The sequence below is a fragment of the Apodemus sylvaticus genome, chromosome 12 (assembly GCF_947179515.1).
Source record: "Apodemus sylvaticus chromosome 12, mApoSyl1.1, whole genome shotgun sequence".
Classification (NCBI taxonomy): domain Eukaryota; kingdom Metazoa; phylum Chordata; class Mammalia; order Rodentia; family Muridae; genus Apodemus; species Apodemus sylvaticus.
In genome coordinates, this window is record NC_067483.1 from 42,259,867 (window position 1) to 42,280,860 (window position 20,994).

The following is a 20,994-nucleotide window of genomic DNA, read 5'->3' on the forward strand; positions in this document are numbered from 1 at the left end:
TTGAGGTACTTGAAAGTGTCAAGGCAGAGGCATTCTAGGGAAGGCCCGTAGACTCCACAGAGCTAGACTTCCCTAATAGTGTCTTCTTCTTTTGGGTAGTTTGGAAACCTAAACGTGTCACTCTGGCATATTCTATACCACAGACTATTCAAAGATCAAAGACCTTCAATGACCTTTTGAGACGGAGTCAACTCATTTATGGGCCACCAAACTCAAGCCAGGAACTGGGGGACAATTTGGGAACTAGTTCAAGGTCAAATGGCAGAACAGGATCTACATAGAACGCCCAGGCCCGGGACTTATGACTATACTGTATCACTGTCTACAGAGAAGCTGGCTTGTGTCTGGAGGTGGAAGGGTGGCCTGGGAGCAGAGAGCAAGGACTCGAGTGACTGTCATTGTTTATGAAGCCTAATTTGTATGCAGTCTTATCTGGTGCATGCACAAGCACTTGGAGTCGAGTGTGATATCCTGCATTATAGAAGAGGAAAGTGAGAGTCAGTGCATTCTTAAATGACTTACTCAAAGTCTCTGGCAAGTGGTGAAGCCAGGATTGGAACCAGCTGTGTAACTTTGGGCCAGACTCCTCCCCTCTGGGTGTCAGCGCCTCATTTGTGAAATGAAAATGTTGGCCTAAATTAGTGCTGGGAAGTACTTCCCAGGCTCTGATGTGCATACACATCTCCTGGGGAATCTTGTAAAACACAGATTCTAGTTCAGTAGTTTTGGGTGGGGCCTGAGACCGGATGTCTCTCACAAGCTCCCAGGGGAAGGTGGTGCTGATGTTGCGGATCCAGAGACCACACCGGAGCAGCCGGGCTCCGGGGGGACCCACCCAGCTCTGGTGTTCTTTGTTTATGAGCTTAGGAAGACTCGCCCCAAAGGCCTTGAAAATTCAGGAAGTAGATTATCCTGACTGAAGATCTTAGTGGGAACTTTCCATGTCTGGACAAGCCCTGTGCCTAGTCTGAAGTGTCTGCCCCTGACCCTTCTACACTGCCACTCTGTTGACCTTGGGCTGGCATCTCCAGAGTGTTCAAGACATTTACTCTCCCCTATAATAGGTTTAAAGAGGAGTAGCCAAGATCTTGGGGATCATCCGCCATCCCATAGCTGCCACCTTGTCTAGTCTTTAAGGATTCTTCGCAGATATCTACTGGTCTTCTGAGTGCATGGCAAGGTTGTATTTTTTCTCCCCTCTTTAACTTAGATGTGGCCCTGCGCCTTACTCATGTGTTTAAATTGAGATCAAAGTGACTCATGGAATTTCTGTACAGAACTCTTTGTTTGCTGGGTTGCTTGAGGCAGAGTTCTGCTATGTTGCCCAATCTGATCTGGGGCTCGCCATCCTCCTGCCTCAGCCTCCAGGGTAGCTGAGATTGCAGGTGTGCATTGCTATGCCCAGCTTGTACAGAATGCTTGTGGCTGGTTTTTGAGACACAGCTTTGCCGTGTAGTCAAGGCCCATCCTTAAACTCACAGTCTTTCGACTTAGCCTCCCAAGTGTTGGGGTTACAGATTGTTCAGAACTCTTTAGAAAGTGGGGCTGGAGAGATAGCAGCTCAAGCAAGAAGTCCTGAATTTAATCCCTGCACAAAAGTGCAGGCATGTGGACTTTACTTACAATATCAGTACTGGGGAGGCAGAAATAGGCGGAAACCTGGTGTCCACTAGGGAGTCAGCCTTGCCTAACCAGTGAGTCTTAGGTTCAGTAAAAAACCCTGTCTCAAAACAAAGGTGTATGGCTCCTGAGGATCGAAATCCAGGTTGACTCTTGGCATAGACAAGCCTGCTCACACGTCTCACACAGCCATGGGTATACACTTGCACATGTGCACACACACAACCCTTGAAGAGTTCTCGTTTGAATCTTTATGTCCCTTTTTGCCGTCCAATGACAATGAGGACAATTATGAGATGGAACATGTGCTCCCTGTGTCACTGTGAGCAGAGCCCTCCCTGGTGTCCTGAACGGGGTTGTGGCAGCAGTTCTGCGGCCTTTGCTTGGACAAACAGTTCATTCGTGTAGCACCCTGGCGACTATACGCATACCTCGTCAGCTGTGGCCTTAGACAGGCAGTGTTCAGTCCTAAAAACCATGTTTTTGTGAGGTGAGTATAAGGACTGTCAGAAAGCTAATGTTCTTTCCAGGGTGTCTCTTCAACAGGCATTACCTTGCTGAGGTGGAGGGGGCGTGTCCCTGAACCTATGAACTCCACCTCTCCTGCTTTGCCAATCTCAAGAAGAACTCAGATTTCGTTCCCCTGGAGCTTAGCCAGACCCTGACTCAAGGGACCCTTCGTGATGCTGCAGGACAGTCTCTGACTCCCTCTCCTGAGCCCCTCCAGCCGTGCATTCGTCTTTTCTTGACCTTCTTCTCAGACTGGATGTCTTACAGCCACCTTCCCTACCTGATCATGGAACCTGGGAACTCACCTATCGCAAAAGTGACAGGAACGTTCAGAATTCTTGTTGTGAAACATGTGAAAACCAGAAGCAGGAAAAAATTGTGATGAGCTTCTTACCTAGAAAGACTTACTGTGGAACTTCTTCCCTGACATTTCCCCTCTCCTTTCCCCATGCCTATTTTAGGACCCTCCTATGAAGGTCAGTTCTTCAGATAGAGAGGAAGCCATCATCAAGTGCAGAGAACAGCAGAGCGGAAGGAAACCTGCAGATCCTCCCGTCAACCCCACAGTACCAGTGAAGATTTTCTGCTATTCTGGGTGCAAATGTATGAAAAGGAAAGGCAAAAGTTAGGTAGGACCCAGGACCAGCTAAGTCGATTGTCCGCTGTAGGCCAGAGGACCAGGAAGGTAGTGAAAAGATATCGTCCTGTTTTGAATGTTTTCAATTAAAAAAATGTATTTAAGGCACAGGCCACAGGACAATGTGTCCATCACTGTCAGAGCACAGAGGAGGAGGATCTCATTAAGATCGGAATAAAGCTGAAACTTTTCTGTCACCTGGTTTTGCCGTCATGACAACGTTGTGTCCTTGATGATGGAAACCTACTATCCTCACAGGAATGTTGCACAGCTATGCTTATGCACAGGACACGGCCTTGACAATGACAATAAACAGCCGTGCTCCTGGCTTGTGTGTTTGCCATGCTGGGGCATGTCATATGCTAACCTTGTTCACAGAGGACAAGCTCACCTAATAACACGCTTCAGAACGTCTCTGCCACTGAGCAGTAAAGCAATGAGTTATGGGGATTTAAAAGAGGGATTCTTACCCCGTTCCCACCAGAGACCCCTTCACACCTGAGACATTTCTATGCAATTACAGGTATATAGATATGTAAAAATGTGTACAAATCAAATATTTACTGATAACAAATCAAAATTGATTTAAAACTATTCTTTGGTATATATTATTTATTAAATATGAGAGCAAATTTGCATTCTCTTGAGATGGGTGTGTTTGCTTATTTTTGCATAAAGAGTTAAGTCTTGGCTGAATGTTTGGTACTGCTGGGCACAGAGCATAGCCAACATATTTCAGAATTGCCTGGTATTTGGCTGCTATAATCCTCCGGCTACTCACACCGCTTCACACAAACACGCCATCCAAAATGATGGCTGGACATTTAGGGCCAGTTTAGAAATTGTTGGAAATTCTAATCACAAACCAAAATGCATTGAAAGGTTATTTTAAAAAAAATTCAAGCCAGCAACTCAAACAGTAATTCTAAAATTCCTGGTTGGTGAGATGGCTCGATGGGTAAAAATATTCGTTCTTTGACTCCACAAGTGTGAAATAGCACACGTCATTGTGCCTGTTCCTCCACCCAATACCCCCAATAATTAAATTCAAACATTCTAACAATACAATCCATTGATATACTAGGTAAAAAAAACCTACATGCTCAGGACTGTTGGCTGTAATTAAGCCATCATCTTTGTATAAGAGCTGAAATCTTTTTTCCCCCCTCCAGACTGGGTTTCTCTGTGTAGCCCTAGCTGTTCTGGAACTCACTTTGTAGACCAGGGTGGCCTTGAACTCACAGAGCTCTCTCTGCTTCTGCCTCCTAAGCGCTGGGATTAAAGGCATGTGCCACCACTGCCTGGAGAGCTGAAAACATTTTATTCATTAAAAATACTGCCATTCATAGCATATAATATTCTTGAGTCTAAGCCAAGGTGCTCCAACAATGTAAATGTTCTGCGGCGCATGCGCAGTGAGAAGCTCACTTGTCTATGATCAGGATCGTGGCCATAACGAAGTTAATAGATACTATATGGATGCGTGCTGCCAGATACAGCACAGATTCGGATTGTGGTTTGATTTTGTGTTAACTTTTGGTCACTGCAGGCTCAGAAACCTTTTAATGTTACTAAGATATTCACAGCTCCCACATTCAGTTATACAATCCCATATAGGGTTGGGATTCAGGTTTAAGGCACTGTGATTCAAAGCATGTTGTTGTTATTAAAAGAGAAAGGTAAGAAACGGAAAATGATTGAAATTGCTGGGAGAGTTGCCCAGCAGGCAGGTTAGGAAAGCTTCTAGGTGCTTTGGGCCCCAGCCTGCTCCGGTAACATCTCTGCTCTGTGGTCCAGTGTCCTGGAGGGCCATTCTGGGGCAATCCTTTTGCTTCTGCAACATGGGCATCCAGATGCCAAGATGGCATGGGAAAGGGGAAAATTCTGCAGGCCCTAACCTGAATCCTGAGCCCACAAATTCAATCTCTGTCAGACCCAAGTTGGGATCAAATGCCTTCAAGTCCAGACTCAGCCCCATCAGAGAGGGGCAGTGGGCGCTCTCAAGACGAAAGGGATCCCTGGTGAATCAGGAAAGTTATTGGGTTGGAAAGTGATTAAAGGGCTGAGCGTGGGAGGGGATTTCCAGCCAGAGAGACAGGCCCAGGAGCATGCCCGGGCTGGTCAGCTCCATGGTTGCTGCCCACTTGAGGTCTGTTGCAATAGTGCCCATAAAATCCAAGTCATTAGAGACTTGAAACTTGGGCCGGTTTTCAAAAAAAGCCAGAGATCGGAGGAGACCCAAAGACCTGGACAAAAAGAGCTGTTCATCAACAGGAGAAGGAGAGGATCAGAAGTGTGGGGGAAAGATCTGCTGGGGTGAGAGAGGAAAGGGGGGGATGGGGGGGACTGGAGGCTAAAAACAGAGAGAGGGGCAGGGTAGGTCAGAGCTGTGGGAGGGGCCTGCCCCATGTATGTGAGCTACCTGTTTCTGATGAACTAGGAACAAGGATCCTGCAGAGGAGGGGCCAGCAATCATCCTCCTTTCTTACCTGTATGGAGAGTTCCTGAGGCCCTGTGAACCAATCGGGCTTTCTTGGAATTTGTTATTAGTTTCACAAAACAGAGCCTGACAGCCTTCTACTTATAATGGGAAATGGTGTGATCAGGGATATGACTGGCCAAAGCTCAGTTGAGCCAGTGTAATTCCTCGAGTGTCCACTCTGGCAGCCGAGCACTCCTTCCTGTCAGGGGTCCATAGTTCATAGTGCTCGCTCAGCATCGAAACCGGGACTCTGACTCAGTGGGTCTAGGGTGGAGTCCGGAATTTGCTTTTCTGGTGTTGCTGGACCTGGGCGTCTTAAGAACCATTGCTCTAAACTCTAGCTATCTATCTAAAATGTGTGGAGTAGTATCAATAATGCATAACAAGGAGGCTTCTAGAAGTGCATATTTTCTTGTCCCAGACCTCCTGAACCATCAACATCGGTCCCTAACAGCATAAGTAAGCCTTCCCGACCCAGGGGCCAGGTACCCAAGGTGCACAGGGATTTGCAGAGGTGGGCGGAGTGGGTGAGGAGAGGGTCTGTTTGATTGATGTGACACTGATACTTACTCCCCAGCAGATTCTGCTGTGCCCACCCAGGGAAAGCCCGCAGATACTCTGAAGACAGCAATCTCCAGGAATGCATTTGAAATCAACCCTGCTTTCAAGTCAGTCCTGAATTTTCAATTTCATGGAGAGTTCTTAATGTAAACTGGATGTGGTGGTCCATGCTTGCTAATTCAGGATCTAGGGCAGCAGAAGCAGGAGATCTTAAGTGCTAGGCTAGCTTGGGCTACATATAGAGGCTGCATCTCCAAAAACTAAAAACAACAACAACAACAACAACAACAAAAAACCAGACAACAAACATCTTCAGGTTAGCCCACTCACACCTCATGGTTGTATTGGTTACACATCATTATGAAGCGTTCCAGATTTAGCCTACACAGCAGAGGTGAGCTTCAGTTCATGTGGGGTCACGTTTCATACCATGGTATGCCTTCTGATACTGAAACAGTCCCCATTCAACCACAAAGCTTAGCCAGTGCTCTCATCTCTTTTATCTAAACATATTTAATTTTATGTGTATGTATGTGTGTGTGCCTAAGTGTATGTCTGTAGCACACGTGTGCAGAGCCTGTGGAGATCAGAGCTGGGATCCCTGGAACTGAAGTTACAGCCGTCGTGAGCTACCATGTGGAGGCTGGGAACTGAACCTGGGTCCTCTTCAAGAACCGTAAGGGTTCTTTACTGCTGAGCCGCCGTCTCTCCAGCTCCTCAAACTCATTATTCTTAATTGCATAGGTGTTGACGTGTTGGTCACTTAACTAGGCCTGTAAAGGAAACAAGATGGGCTGAGGATTGAAAACATCAAGTACTATAGAGTAAGGACAATTAAAAGAAAGATAATCCTGCTCCTTCTCACTCTTTCTCAGAGGGACGGTTAATAGTGGAGTCTTGGTCTTTAATCTTTACATTTATGTATTTATTTTGTGAGGGGATGAGGGAGACGCATGAATGCCCTGGTGCATGTGATTAGAGGTCAGAGGACAACTTGCAGGAGTCTGTTCTCTCTTTCCAGAGTGTGCATGGCGGGGCTCTGGTCTGATAGCAAGTGCCCTTGCCTACCGGCTCACCTGGCTTGCCTTTATGAGACACATTGAGACACGCTGTCACTATACAGTCCTGGCCAGTACAGAACTCACTGTATAGCCCAACCTGGTTGAAGATCTTGACTCTCCTGCCTCAGCTTCCCATGTGCTGGGAGTACAGATGTCAACGGTGAGGTCTAGCCAGCTTCGCCACTATTTTAGGAGGAATACTTAGACGTCTTTTAATTGGTTCCTTAGCTTTCAGCAGTGTCACCCTGTTCCACCTCCCAATTTTTTTTAGCTGCATTTTTCTGTTTTGCCCACCCATCAATAAATGTTTACCGAGGCCAGCCTGGGGCGGTGGTGCACACTTCTGGCACTTGGGAGGCAAAAGCAGGCAGAACTCTATGAGTTTGAGGCCAGTCTGGTCTACAGAGCAAGTTCCAGGACAGCCAGGGCTACACAGAGAAACCTGGTCCTGAAAAACAAAACAAAACCAACCAACCAAACAAACAAATGAAACATGTTGACTGTGAGCCATGCAGCGTCTACTGCTGGAGCTGCGAGGATGAAGAAGATATTGGACTCTTGCTGGCATAAAGCCTGCATGCTAGTTCAGGATGAACAATAGTTAAAATAGGAAACAGAACTGAAGAGTGTGATTCGGCAGTGGTGCAGAGAGCGGGCCGTGGTGTGTCTGTGGGGAGCGGGTGGAAGTCTGAAGCAGGGTGTTGGGGAAAACCTCAGGTAAGAAGGTAAGAAGATAAAGAACAAAGAACTGCAGGAGGGTTGTAATGCAGGGATGCTTCCTTCAGTCAGAATGCAAAGTGCAAAGTGGTCATGAGGCAGGGGGTTAGACATCTAGACCAGGTCCCAGTCCAGCGGTTCTGGTGGCCTTGCCACACGGTCGCTAGCATTAATCTCACTCACTGCTCTTGTGGGTCCTGAGCAAAGAGGTGACATCATTTTACATAGTCAATCTTCCCCCCCCCCCCCCGCCCCCCAGACAGGGTCTTACTATGTAACTCAACCCAGCCTAGATGTAGATCAGGCTAGCCTCAAACTTGTGGCAGACCTCCTGCCTCTGGAGTACACCCTCACACGTACCAGTCCACACACACACGCATGCACACACCTAAAATATAAATGAAACTATTTAAAAAACCAGCTATGGGGGCTGGAGAAATGGCTCAGCTGAGTTCTTCAAGAGGACACGGGTTCACTTCCCAGCATCTACACAAACACTCGCGAACACTCTGTAACACAGTCACACAGGCAGGCAAAACACCAAAGCACATCAAATAAAAACAAATGATTAAAAAAATAAAACGAGCTTCTTTGCTTCTTTGCTTCTTTGTTGTTTTGTTTGTTTGTCGTTGCTCTTCACCCAGCTGTGCGCGCCCCTCCGCGCGGTCCCTTCCTTCCTTACAGATCGCAGAATGGGACATTCATAGCTGGAGCCATTCTTGGCTCCCTCCCTGGCCCCTCCTCAGGGTGTGTTGAGTCAGTCCCAAACAGCTGGACTCAGCTTGCCCAGAGGGGCAGATCAGCTTTCTATTTGGTAGGGGCAAGGGGAGGCGGCAGCTCTGGGTTGTTACAGGGGACATTCTGTCCATCTGTCCCATGTGGAGTCAACAAGTCAGTAAGAGTCTAATCAGAGTCCTGGGACTCAACCTTCCTTCCCCTGGGTCAGGGGCCTGAGCAGGCCAAGCTGTGGTTCCTGTTCCTGGTGTAGTAACCCTGGCGGTGAAGCAGGCCAAGCTCCCTCTGCTCTTGAAAACTTGATCTCAGTATTTAACTAATACGACCTGCACCTGAGTGCCCCTCAGAAGGGGCTCCCAGGAAAGACACCAATCCTGGGAGAACTGAACTTTCTCTCCTAACCCCCAGAGGCCTCCCGATTGCAGGCCAGTGCTTCTGGATTCCAGAGACTGTCTCTGGCTACTGGGGCAGGGGCCGGAGGGGCCCAGAGCAGGATGCGCCACCCCACCGACTTTCCTCCTAAGCCCCTTGGCTTACTGTCTTGCTCCCGATGTCTGTCGCCCTTTCCCTTCCTTTCTCCACTGTCTAGAAGTCTCCAAGCCTCCAGCCAGTGAGGAAAGTGTGGGTGGCCACGTCATACGTAAAAGGGCCCAGTGTTTATGGAGAGGCAGGGTGATGTCACCAGCAGATTCCAGGTCCACTAAGCCACCATACAGCCATACCCTAGACTCTCCGATTACAAACCCACAGGATCCCATTTATGTTGTTTGAATTCTCTGTCTTGTTTTTTTTTTCTCATAAAAAAAAGTAAGCAAAACACTATGACCCATCTCCCATGAGAATTTAAAACATGGGAGAGGGCTCTGTAAATTTTGTCTTGAGAATGACCCAGTGGCTATAGAAAAAGCATAAATGAAAGAGAAGGAAGCAGTAGAAACAGGGCACAATGGAGACACTCGTCCTTGTCCCAGCCACTCTCCCTGCCTCCACTTCCTAAAGGAGAGAGGGTTGGTCAAGGCAGGATTCTGCCAGGTTGGTCAACTCAGGAGATCAGAAAAGAAGGCTGAGGGGAAAGTCGTCACCGGAAGGTATGGCTGGCAGACAGGGGTCCCTCTCCTGCAGTGGCATACTGGGAGTTGGAAGCTGAGGGACAGGGAGAAGGTCAGAGAGAAGGACAGACAGACACTGGGCCCCTGTACTCCACTTACAGGGCCATGGATGGGAAACCGACAGCTGTTTCCCACCACAGCTGGCTAGGTTCTGCAGGGGAGGGTACCCGGGCTCACAGCAGAATCCTTCCCATGCCCGTTATTTTTTCCGACATTGCAGATCAAAACATGAGGTGTGAGCACAAAGAGGTCTTCTTTCTAATTAGTTATCATCAGTCCCAGAACATTTACTATTAGCAGGTCCGTGAGTAGGTGTTTAAGAAACTTTGGCCCGGAGGAGTTGACCAAGAGGGCAGGATGAGGCCCGAGCAGAGACACCTTCCTCAGACTCTGACCTCATCTAAAGGAAGGCACAGGAGGAAGAGAGGAATACCTGAGTTGCCAGGTCTGTCCTGGATCCTTCATGAACTTCACCACAATCCTAGCAGATCAGGACAGATTACTTCTCCCATCTGATACATGAAAGTATGGAAGGAGTTTAGAGCCATTGGCCAGGTAGGGAGCGCGAATGCAATCAAGGAAGAGAGGTCTGAAGCCAACTGAGAGAAGCACAGGCCGAGGGCTAAGTGCAGGAGGCAAGGCTGGTCCTCCAAATCAGTGCTCTGAGGGACAACTCCACAGTCACAGCATGTGAGTCTATTTCCCGTTCTGGTAAAGTCCTGCGTTAATCCGTCAAGATTTCTCTCTCCCCACGTTATACACATTATTTTCTAATGCCTACTCTAAGTAAGTGCGGGTAAATGCGGGAGAATAGGTTGTCAGATCTGTGGCCAGCCTCCCTTGAGCCCGGCACTGAGACGTCTGCTGATGGTGGAGGGACCCAACACTAGCTTTTGGTAGAGGCTGGGGGACCAGGACTCTGAGAAGCAGCCAGCGAATGTTTGACACCCACCCTGCGGTGGTGCCACTGCGCTATCGCCAAGCCGGCCCCACCCCAGGCCAGCAAGGACCCGAGCTCCTCTAGGCGACGATCCTCGGCCCTCCCCCACTTCTCTTCTACCCCCTCCCCCTTCTGCTGTGTCCGGGGTGTGAGGCCAGGGTGAGGGATGGGGGCTGTGTTTTAAGAAGGAACAGCCCGCAGGCTATTGGGTAAGCAACCCCCTCCCCGGCCCGCGCTGCAGATGGGAGCTGGAGCCCCGCTGCGGCCCCGCCCCCCGGGGCTCTGTCCGGGCGGGTGCGAGCGCAGAGGGGAGGGCCAGCGGGGCAGGAATGCGCGGCGGGCGGGCGGCGCAGGAGGCGAGCGGCGGAACATGTAAGGGCACATCCCGCCAGCAGCCGCCCAGCGCGCAGACGGAGCGCAGGGGAGCGGGCGTGCGGGCGGAGAGGCGCAGGGCACCGGATAGAGGCTCGGCGAGGTCGGAGCGGTCCCGAGCCCACTGCGAGCGAGTAGCATCCGCACGCGCCTTCTGATCCCCGCTGTCTCTGCGAGGCGGCCCCGGCCGCAGGCTGGGCTGGACAGGGAGCAAGGCCAGCCAGCCCCAGGGCGCGAGAAGCCGGCGCTGTAGAGCCGGGACGGCCGCGATCGCCGCAGCCTCTAGCGCTGTGGGAATCTCGGGGTGCCCATGACGGCGGCGGCGACCGTGCTGAAGGAGGGCGTGCTGGAGAAGCGCAGCGGCGGGCTGCTGCAGCTGTGGAAGCGGAAGCGCTGCGTGCTCACCGAGCGCGGGCTGCAGCTCTTCGAGGCCAAGGGCACGGGAGGCCGGCCCAAGGAACTCAGCTTCGCCCGCATCAAAGCCGTGGAGTGTGTAGAGAGCACCGGACGCCACATCTACTTCACGCTAGTGACCGAAGGCGGGGGCGAGATCGACTTCCGCTGCCCCCTAGAAGACCCCGGCTGGAACGCTCAGATCACCCTGGGCCTGGTCAAGTTCAAGAATCAACAGGCCATCCAGACTGTGCGGGCCCGGCAGAGTCTGGGGACTGGGACCCTCGTGTCCTAAACCACGAGGCATATCATTTTATCGGCATGCTCCCTCCCACCTCCGTGCCCAGAAGACATGTCAGGTAAGTCCCAGAGCTCTGAACCCACTCTCTTCTTTTACCTCTGCCCTCTATAGAAAACCAGGGGCATTGGTTTCTATCCCGAAGCTGGCCGGTAGGATCCCAAGAGAGCGTGTTTGAGGAGCTGGGCCCATGGCCAAGTGAGCAGAGCAGGCCTTTTCCCTAGGGCGCCAGGCAGGGTCACTAAATGCGACCCAAGTGTCAGAGAGGAAGATGGGTCCTAGGAGAGAGAGTACGGGTGGGATAGGTCTCCTCAGAGATTGGCTCAACCCTGACTTATGTTCACCCAACATAGGACTCCTGCGCTGTATGACTCTTTTCCAGAATGAATGCATATTGGAGAATATAAGCGTTGAACTGCTGTAAAAAAATTCACAACCCTGTAGTTATCGAAGGAGTTATAAGGGCTTGCAGGCAAAACCATGTTGTCCTAGCTCCTCACATGGGGCCCTCAGTGGAAGGCTGGGCTGAACCAACCCCTTCAAAAACTCTCAGGGTTTCTCTGTGTAGCCCTGGCTGTCCTGGAACTCACTTTGTAGACCAGGCTGGCCTTGAACTCAGAAATCCACCTGCCTCTGCCTCCCAAGTGCTGGGATTACAGGCTTATGCCACCACCGCTCGGCCCAAACACTCATTCTTGGTAGTGGATTTGGGGCTCCAGGGCTGAGCTCTCTGGAGGATAAGATGTGGAGGGTAGGATGATGGGCCTGGCCAAGGCGGGCTGGACCAGAGGAGGAGAAGACACTGGAAGAGGGAGGAGTGGCTGAGAACAGGATGGACCATGAGTTATTATTCGCCATGTCTTAATCCTCCTCGAACAGTAAGGCAGACGGTTGGGGGTGGGGGTGGGGGTTGGTTTGTGGTTAGAATGGTTCAAGGGAGGGACCAGGAATAGAACCTAGAAGCCACGGCACTTAGCTGTGTGCCCTCTTCCCCACATACTCCCTCCCCTTGGGAACCAGAGCTGGGTCAAGGAGGGGTTTATATAACTCTGTCCTTAACTTCTCCAATGGAAGCTTTGGTCCCTCTGGACCCAACACCACGGCCCGACAGTACCTCATCCACTTTCCCTTCCATCTCTAGCAAACAGGTCAGGTGAGCTTAGGGGTCATCTAACAACGCTCCAGCCCCTTTGAGATTGATTGTTTGCCGCCCTCCCCCCATTAGAGTGAAGCTGGATATAACTCAAACCCACTGGGTTCAGAATGGTCCACCTCGATCCCTTAGGATGCAGAAAGGGGCTGGAGGAAACAGTTTCCACCGGCCACAGTGCGTTATCATGTTATCAGTCTTCTGTCTGTCTGTCTGTCTCTCCTCTGTGGATTTAGACAATCCCTGGTCAAAAATATTTGGAAAAAAAAATGTTGCCCGAACCTTCACAGACCATTTTTTCATGTCAATATGTCCCAAACAGTATAATTTAACAATTTATATAACATTGCATGGTGTTAGGTATTAAAAACAATACAGAGATGACATCAAGCATATGGGAGGTTTGCATAGGTTATATGCAAAACTACACCCTGCTATAGAAAGAAGTGCCCAGATTTTAGTGTCTGGAATGACCTGTAACCTGTTCCCTGTGGGTGACAGAAGTTCCTGTGGGCCATATTATTTCCTTCTGTTCTGGTGTAGAAAAGCTCGAGAAAGCCTGGTGTGAGGTACCCAGTAAACCATCCATCTTAACCACTGTTCTTTCTCTCCAGCTTCTCTGTCCACTTTGGTTGGTTGGGGCCTGACTACATGTGATGAGGCAGAAGCTATCAACATGTGGAGGATACACCTATCATCATGGAAGGAGCCAACCTGCCAGAGGTGGAGAGCAGGAACCGACAGGGGCTGAGGATGAAGATTCAGTTCCCGGACACTAAGACTGTTATATCCAGCTCAGGCCTCCGAGCCACAGGCCTGGTCTCAAGTGTCACGATGGAGCACTTGGGCCTGACCTGGCATCCAGGCCCCTCCCACTGGTCCAGCCCTTGGGTCTGGGTTCTGCAGACTGCTGTTTGGCCTCTGGCTTTGAGACATGTCCAAAGGAGAGCTGTTCTTCACGGCGTGCTAAGCCAGTGCCTCAGAACTCAGGACAACAGCCTGGGCTCCAGAAGATGACCATCCTACCTTAGACCCACCACTGGACTCAGCTTGTGGAGGGGGATCTGCTGGGCTGGAGGCCTGTGCCTGGGGGGTCTCTTGCTGCTTAGGTCCTTTTGGGACCCCCCACCCATCTGTACCCTTTCTTTGCACACTTTTTCCCTCACCACTGTTGCCCTGTCCTCACTTCGGTGTTGGGCCTGGAGGGGGTGGGGCTGGGGTAAGGGTCGGGCCTTTACCATTTCATGCTTATTCCAGAATGAAGAGGCCCAGTTCGCGGGCAGTAACCACACCGTCTGCTGAGTGAAATTCTTTTAACTACAGGACACCTAGAGCTTTGGGGCATCTCTTTACTTCTCTAGCCTACAGGCCCTCTGAATGATGTAACTTGAGGGGTACAGGCACTGTATCCCCAGTAGACATAGCCTCATTGGCCTTAGGAAGGAAGGGCCCCAGTGTGACCGAAGAATGTCACAGTCCTATAGCTGCCTCTTTGGTAGAGGGTGACTCTGCCCCTGCTAACCTGGGAAATGGCTCTAGTTTCCAGGTAGACTTCTCTCCCTGTTGTCACATGCAGATGTGCACATTCATACATAAGACTTCCTTAGCTGGGCGGCGGTGGTGCACGCCTGTAATCCCAGCACTCTGGGAGGCAGAGGCAGGCGCATTTCTGAGTTTGAGGCCAGCCTGGTCTACAGAGTGAGTTCCAGGACAGCCAGGGCTATACAGAGAAACCCTGTCTCGAAAAAAAACAAAAAAAACAACAACAACAACAAAAAAAGACTTCCTTAATGGCTAAAAGGGGGTCATTTCTACATGGGAAGCTGCGGAGGAATCAGGGTCTTGAGTTAGAATCAGCTGCCGAGTGACCCCTGTGACCTTTCCCAGTATACCCAGCAAGTCTCCCCTCCCTCATGCGGAGTGGTGACCTGCTTCAGAGTCTCTCCAGAAGGAACAAGGCTGAGGGAACTTCTTAATAATTTGAAGTCTCTTTAATAACCTTTTACTTCTCATGTTTTACCCCATTCTGTTTCTCGTTTCTAATCAAAATGTCCCTTTCTCCTGTCCGTGTCCCTCGGTCCTCAGTAGTCTCATGTGGGATGGGAGCTATATCTCACAGTTGAATATGGGTGTGTCCCACTTATCTTGTTAGTCTACCACCACCCCGTGGATAGCTTAATCCCACAGGTCAAAAACCATCATCTTCTATGCTAGCCTAGATCAATGCTATAAAGGTGAGGCCTAAGCCAGTGATCGTGCCGTGATCCACTGATGATGTCTTCTGGGGATTGGGGGCGGGGGCAGTCAGCCCTTCTATGCTTCAGGAATGGAGAAAGCTGCCACTCCTGCCTCGATGTAGCTCTTAGTGGGAAAGGGTTAGTCCCCCGTTCGTGTGAAACAGCCTATTTCCACACTATTCCAGCAGAGCCCAAGGATTGCTCCTGGTGGTAGAGATTCATTAAAGAAATGAGGCATTGGGCACTCAGAAATGAGGGAAGGGAGGTTTGTGAGCAGATGGATTTGGGATTAAGGGGAGACCACTCACCAAATGGTGTCTCTTCTGGGCCAGATACTCTGCTTTCCAATGGATGCAGAGGGGCAAAAAGACAGACCCGACTTCCTCCCTAGGAGCCCAGAGTTTAGCAGCAGACAAACCAACAGCAGCCGGTGCCGGTGCCGGTAGAACTGACCACAGGAAGCCTCCAAGCACCGGGCAGTATTTCCTTGCTGCAGAGCTGACAGGGATCATTGTGCTGCAAAGGGCAGCAGACACAGGCAGGGCCCTGCTTCCAGGGCAGAGGGCAGGTGCTTGCTTGGGGGGATGGAAGCAGGCTCTGGTTTCTGAAACTCCCTACTTTAGAGACTGAGCCTTGGTTCCGAGTGTGCTTCGGTTCTTGCCCAAAGTCACCTTTGGTGTGTCTTTTTGCTAGGTGAGTCCCAAGCTATCTAAAGTGCGCCATTAGAGACCCTCTTGTGGACCTGGCACATAGCGTATTTACCAAAATTCTGAGAGCCCTGGCTTCTCAACTCTCACTGTAGAGAGAGGTCTGGTGCTCCCAGAACAGGCTATTTTAAAAGACCTTTAGGGGAATTTCAGTCTTTTTAGCAGGGAAGGGGTCGCTCCACAAGGTTGCCCTTTTTTGCTGCAAATTTCCAAGAAGGAGCAAAGGCCTTCACCCTTGGAATGGCTGCTGTATTGCTAAGTAGGGTAAAAGCCCCTTTGGTGACAGAGGCAGGCCTTCATGGTGCCAGCAGACTCTCAGGAGAGAGAAAACTGCTCAGCTGGGCCTGAGGACACTGTGAGGCCAGGGAGGGGCTGCTGCCACCGACTCTCCCCCTGCTGTGGCAGCCAGGGCCTCACCCGGCCCAAACCATGAGTCATCAATGGGAAAATGAGACAGGGCAAGTCTCAGCTGAACAACTGGAGTCCGATGAGGTGGGGTTGGGAGGCTGAGGGGAGGAGGGATGGGCTCGCTCTGGTCTGGGAGAGCTAGGTTGGGAGTTGAGGCTTTGGCAAGAGCGAGCCTGTTGCAGGGAAAGGATGGAGAAGGTGGAAAAGGCCAGAGAGTCCAGAGCTGGAACTGCAGAAGAAAGGAGAGGACGGATCTGCAAGGCGCGATAGATTGTCAGCCGGAAATCTGGAGCCAGCGATAAGGCACCAGGGGCAGCTGTGCCACCAGGGCCAGCATCCAAGGACCCTAGCAAGAATGCCAGGCTGGCTGCCAGGCTGCCCCGAGGCTGTATAGAAAGCTCTGGCTTGGGCGCCTTCAATCTACCGTTCCCATTTGCCCACCAGAGTCTGTCAGAGAGATCTATATAAAATGCAATTGAGTCTTCTGCCAGCACCAGCAGCTGCTTGTCCCCTGCAATGGTGGACGCTGCGTCCTGACTCTGTGCGCTCTCTCTCTCTCTCCCCCCCACACCCCCCTCCCCACTGTGCACACCCAGGACCCTACAGGTAACTGTTTCTATCCCAGTACCAGCAAAGGTCACCTTACACTACAAGCCATTTCCTCCAACTCCTCCCACACGTTTGGTGTGCTGGCTCTGAGCGTTCGTGCTCTGAGACACCTCCCCTGACTGCCCTGCCTACAGGCTAGCCTGAGTAACCACTCTTCCTGCCGTGTGGCCATTTCTTCTTTATTAGTCACACTGAATGCGATTGCTGGTTTGTGTGTCTGCCTGTGCCAGTAGACTGATTAGTTCTTGGATATGTCATTAGTGTATTCCTGTGTCCCAGATTACCCGGCACCCAGTACACCCTTAATGATAGCGATGGCAAGCAGTACATATGTTTACTGTGTATTGGTCCAAAAGCTGCAGTTACCTACAGTGCTAAGACATCTAAAATTGTAGTCAGTACTCGATGGGAGAGGTACTTGTCTTATATTAAGAAACCAGGACCCAGGGAGGCAAAGTGACTATTCAGTCACAGCAATTAATAAGTGGTGTCGTCAGGAGTCAACTTAGTCATGGTGGAAATCAAAGTAGGTGCTATTAACCCCGTGCCAAACAGATTAATTCTTACTGCATGAGTGAATGCGCAAATGAATGATTTAAGTCAGTTTTGCTGAGGGGAGGGAGCTCAGCGGTGAAGCAGCTCTCCCGTGTTAAGCTCGGAGGAGTAGGACACTTCAAAGAGCTGACTGTGAGCTGGTGTACGCTGCGGTGTTCGTGGAGAAAGTGTCTAGAGCCAGCTCCCAGGCCAGGGTGGGGCCAAGCTGTGTAGCTAGTGCCTACAGCACTAGAACCCGGGAGGCTAAGGCATGAAGGTCAAGAGTTCGAGGTCAACCAGGGATGCACAGAGGCCCCATTCTCAAGTTCCCTATTCTACCCTAAAACAAACCAAAACAAAAATCAGCAAGGATGGGGTCTGAGAGCAGGGAAAGATCCAGTTATTTGAGCCATCTAAAGGTGCAAGGCCAGAGCAGGAGTATTCTGAAGAATGGCAGGGCCTTAGGATGGGTAGGGACAGCAAGAACTTTGGGGGTCCTAAGGAGACTCACCCCCAGGTCCAAATGTTGTCCTATGCTGGTCTAAGATATTGTTTGTCTCAGGACCTAAACTTAGGGTTACCCCAGCCACAAAGGCCAAGATTCAGCTGCTCTGTCTCTTGTGTGGCACCAACCTCAGGGGCCTCAAGACAACATGCAGACATTCCCGTTTTCTCCATTAATAGCCCCGACCAGTCCACATTCTGAGAGACCCCTCAAACCTGGACAAGTTGTTCACTGACCCATTGCCCAAGATAGAAGCCTCCATTAACCTCCCTTCTAATGTTCCCCAGCAGCTCCAAGGGCCCCAAAACCCGCAGGCAGCAAAACTTTGGCTTGGAAGCATTACCTCCTTTGGCTCAGGCTGGCGACATTTCCTACCTTCTCGGAGAAAGGGCACCAAAGCTCTAGCCGCAGGGAGAAGAGGCAGCAGGAGTCCCTGTGGGCTCTCCTGCCAGCTCTCTGCAGGGCCCCTCTGCTAAGTTTATCAACTTATCAGTTAAACTCAACTTCAGTGAAATGTTAGCACTTAATATTTGCTGCACAAGGAGATACTGGTCTGGCCAGATGTTGGTTTCCAGGAAGCCTCAAGGGTTTTGAGACCAAGAGTGTGGCAAGTGAAAAGCAGACTCACAGAGGAGTCTTTGAAGGTGGGATACAATTCTGACCACAGGGAACATTATAGGTGGAGGAAACTGATTGTGTAAAGATGCTAGGACCGGAGAAGGTGAAGTGGTGAGACAAGAGACACAAACAGGTTTGCACAGATCCTGGGAATGACAGCTGAGTGCAGGTCAGAAGGGACTGGGTCACCTGGATCGCTTACAGGAACTATGCTTTTTATAGGAGACCATGCAGAGCTCTGCCACACACATAAAAACACAGGCACCCAGCATGCACGCACACACACCCATATACACACATGCATATACCCCCACATACACACATGCACCCAACACACACACAAACATACACATATACCTTCACATACACCCAATACACATACACACACACACACACATCTACACTCCTTAAATTTGTTATAAACTCATGTTTCAGCCAAGCCTAATGGTGAAGGCCTGTAATCCCAACTACTCCAGGAGGTTGAGGCAGGGGGATGACAAATTCAAGGACAACCTGGCAGCTTGTCTTAAAAGTAAAGAGGGCTGGTAGTGTGGTTTTGGGGTAGAGCATTCGCTTAGCCTGTACAAGGCTCTGGATTCAATTCCCAGTACTGAAAAACAAAGATAAAACAAGTCCCAACACACCAAAATAGGACATAATCACCGAAGAAACATGTGGAAGGGCAGAATGTGCCAAGAAGGAAAACGAATCTCACCTTCATGCTTTCAGCCCGAGTGCTGGCCTTGACTTCCTTCTATACTTGCTTCTATGCAGATAGCTGACTTCTAGCAGGCGACTGTTGAATAAGTTGCCCTTGCGTTTCATGCAGTTTTGCTGTGCGTCTTCTGTTATGTGCTGGTGTGCTGGGTATTTTCCCCTCCCTTCCTTCATCCCTGCTTCCCTTCCTATCTGTAGTGCCAGGGATCAAATCTGGGCATTGTGCATAGCACGCAAGTACTCTACCACTGAGTTTTAGACTCCATTTAAATTTCATTCATTCACTCATTTATCCATTCATCCATTCATTCGTGCATTTGTTTATGTGTATAGGTGTTTTGTCTCTCTGCATACATGTGATCCACATGCATGCCTAGTCTCCATGGAAGCCAGAAGCAGGTATGGGATCTCCTGGAACTTGAGTAACAGACAGTTGTGAGCCACCATGTGGGTGCTGGGAATTGAACCTGGGTGTCCTGGAAGAGCAGCCAGTGCTCTAAAACACTGAATCACATCTCTAGAGAGCCAGTCCTTCCCCTGGGCTGCCCCCTTTTCCCGTCTGTGGTGTGGAAGGCCACAATGGCCATCTCTGCTGTGTCCTCGTGGTTCTGTTCACGCTGAGTCCCAGGTCTCCTCTGGATGGTGAGTGGGATAATACTAAATGTTGTGTTTTAGGAAGGAGGCCGCTGGGTTCACTGGAATGGAGAGGAGAGGCCAGTGTGCAGGGAAGCCGGGAGCTGAAGCATCTAGCTTTGGTGGTGGGAATGGGGAGGGGAACTGGGGAGCAAGAATGAGTGTAAGATTGTTTGTGACCATTCGGTCAAGGCAGGTACTTAGGCATTCGTGTCACCCGTGTGGAGGTGGCCCAGTGGCAGTGAGAGCCGAGAGTTCTCATCACAGGCCTGAGTGTGAATCTTCACTGTGCTTCATATCAGCCAGGAGACTTGGGCAGGCTATCTGGCACCTCACTGAAATGGGGGGGGGGGGTTAATAGCCCTGCTTTCTAGGATCCCCATAAGATGTAATTGAGACAATGCCTGTAAAGTAGATAAAGCACACAGATAGCACACGTTAAGTGTTTGTTTTTATAGTAGCATGATAATCCTCCCAGCAGCCTTGCTCCACCTAATCCCCATTTAGAAAACTGCATGTAATTAACACTGTCAATTAGTACCACTTACCGTGCCTTTACCTAATCCTAGTGCCTAGCCTTCATGGAGTGTGTGCTGCTTTCTTGACTCAGTGCGAGCCTTATCTTCCTCCCAGGGGAGGTAAAGCCTATGTTCTAGGGACAATGAAGCTAACACCCAGAGATGTTAAAGCAGCAATGCGAGACTCCCCAGCCTCAGATGGTGGCTCAGCGTGGCCTTGGGTCGCTCTGCTATGGTCTCCTATGCCCTCTGCAAACTTTCACCCTTGTCTTAAGGTTTCTATGGCTGTAATGAAACACAAAACAGCAACTTTGGGAGGAGAGGGTTTATTTGACTGACCTTTCCACATTGTAATCCATCAACTGAAGGATACCAGGGACAGGAACTCAAACAGGGCAGGAACCTGGAGGCAGGAGCTGATGCAGAGGCCATAGAGGGGTGCTGCTTACTGGCTTGCTCCTCATAGCTTGCTCAGCCTGCTTTTTTATAAAACCCAGGACCACCAGCCAAGGGATGGCCCCACCTGCAGGTGGCTGGGCTCTCCCGCATCAACCACTAATTAAGAAAATGTCTACAGCTGGATCGTCTGAAAGCATTTTCTCATTTGAGGTTCCCTCCTCTCAGATGACTCTAGCTTGAGCGGAGTTGACATAAGACGAGGCAGGAGGACCTTCCTCCCCAGCCTTTGAATTTCTAGTTTTGAAGATAGTTAGAAGGCGTGGCTCTCTCCAGTTTCCATCACCAGCTGAATGCAGTACAACATTGTTGCTTTCGCTAGAATCTCTCACCAGGCTCTAGTCTAGAATAGCTCAGAGCCCTTCACACACATCTGAAGTCCTCCTCCCCAGCTCCACACCACCACCATGGAAGAGAATGCAAGTAGCTAGTCTGAGTTTAGAAGTTACTCTGTACTTATCCAGTTA

At 50.4% G+C, this 20,994-nt stretch overlaps 2 protein-coding genes across 2 annotated transcripts in view; both read left to right on the plus strand.

Moving 5' to 3' along the window:
• The window catches only part of Tmem9 (transmembrane protein 9), a 678,246-nt gene that overhangs the window by 390,716 nt on the left and 266,536 nt on the right, over positions 1–20,994 (plus strand). The gene's annotated exons all lie outside the window — the stretch shown is intronic.
• On the plus strand, positions 10,666–13,874 carry Phlda3 (pleckstrin homology like domain family A member 3). Its single transcript, XM_052200657.1, has 2 exons — positions 10,666–11,496; positions 13,200–13,874. Exon 1 carries the CDS (start codon positions 11,055–11,057, stop codon positions 11,430–11,432), a length of 378 nt encoding a protein of 125 aa, XP_052056617.1. The 5' UTR covers positions 10,666–11,054; the 3' UTR covers positions 11,433–11,496; positions 13,200–13,874.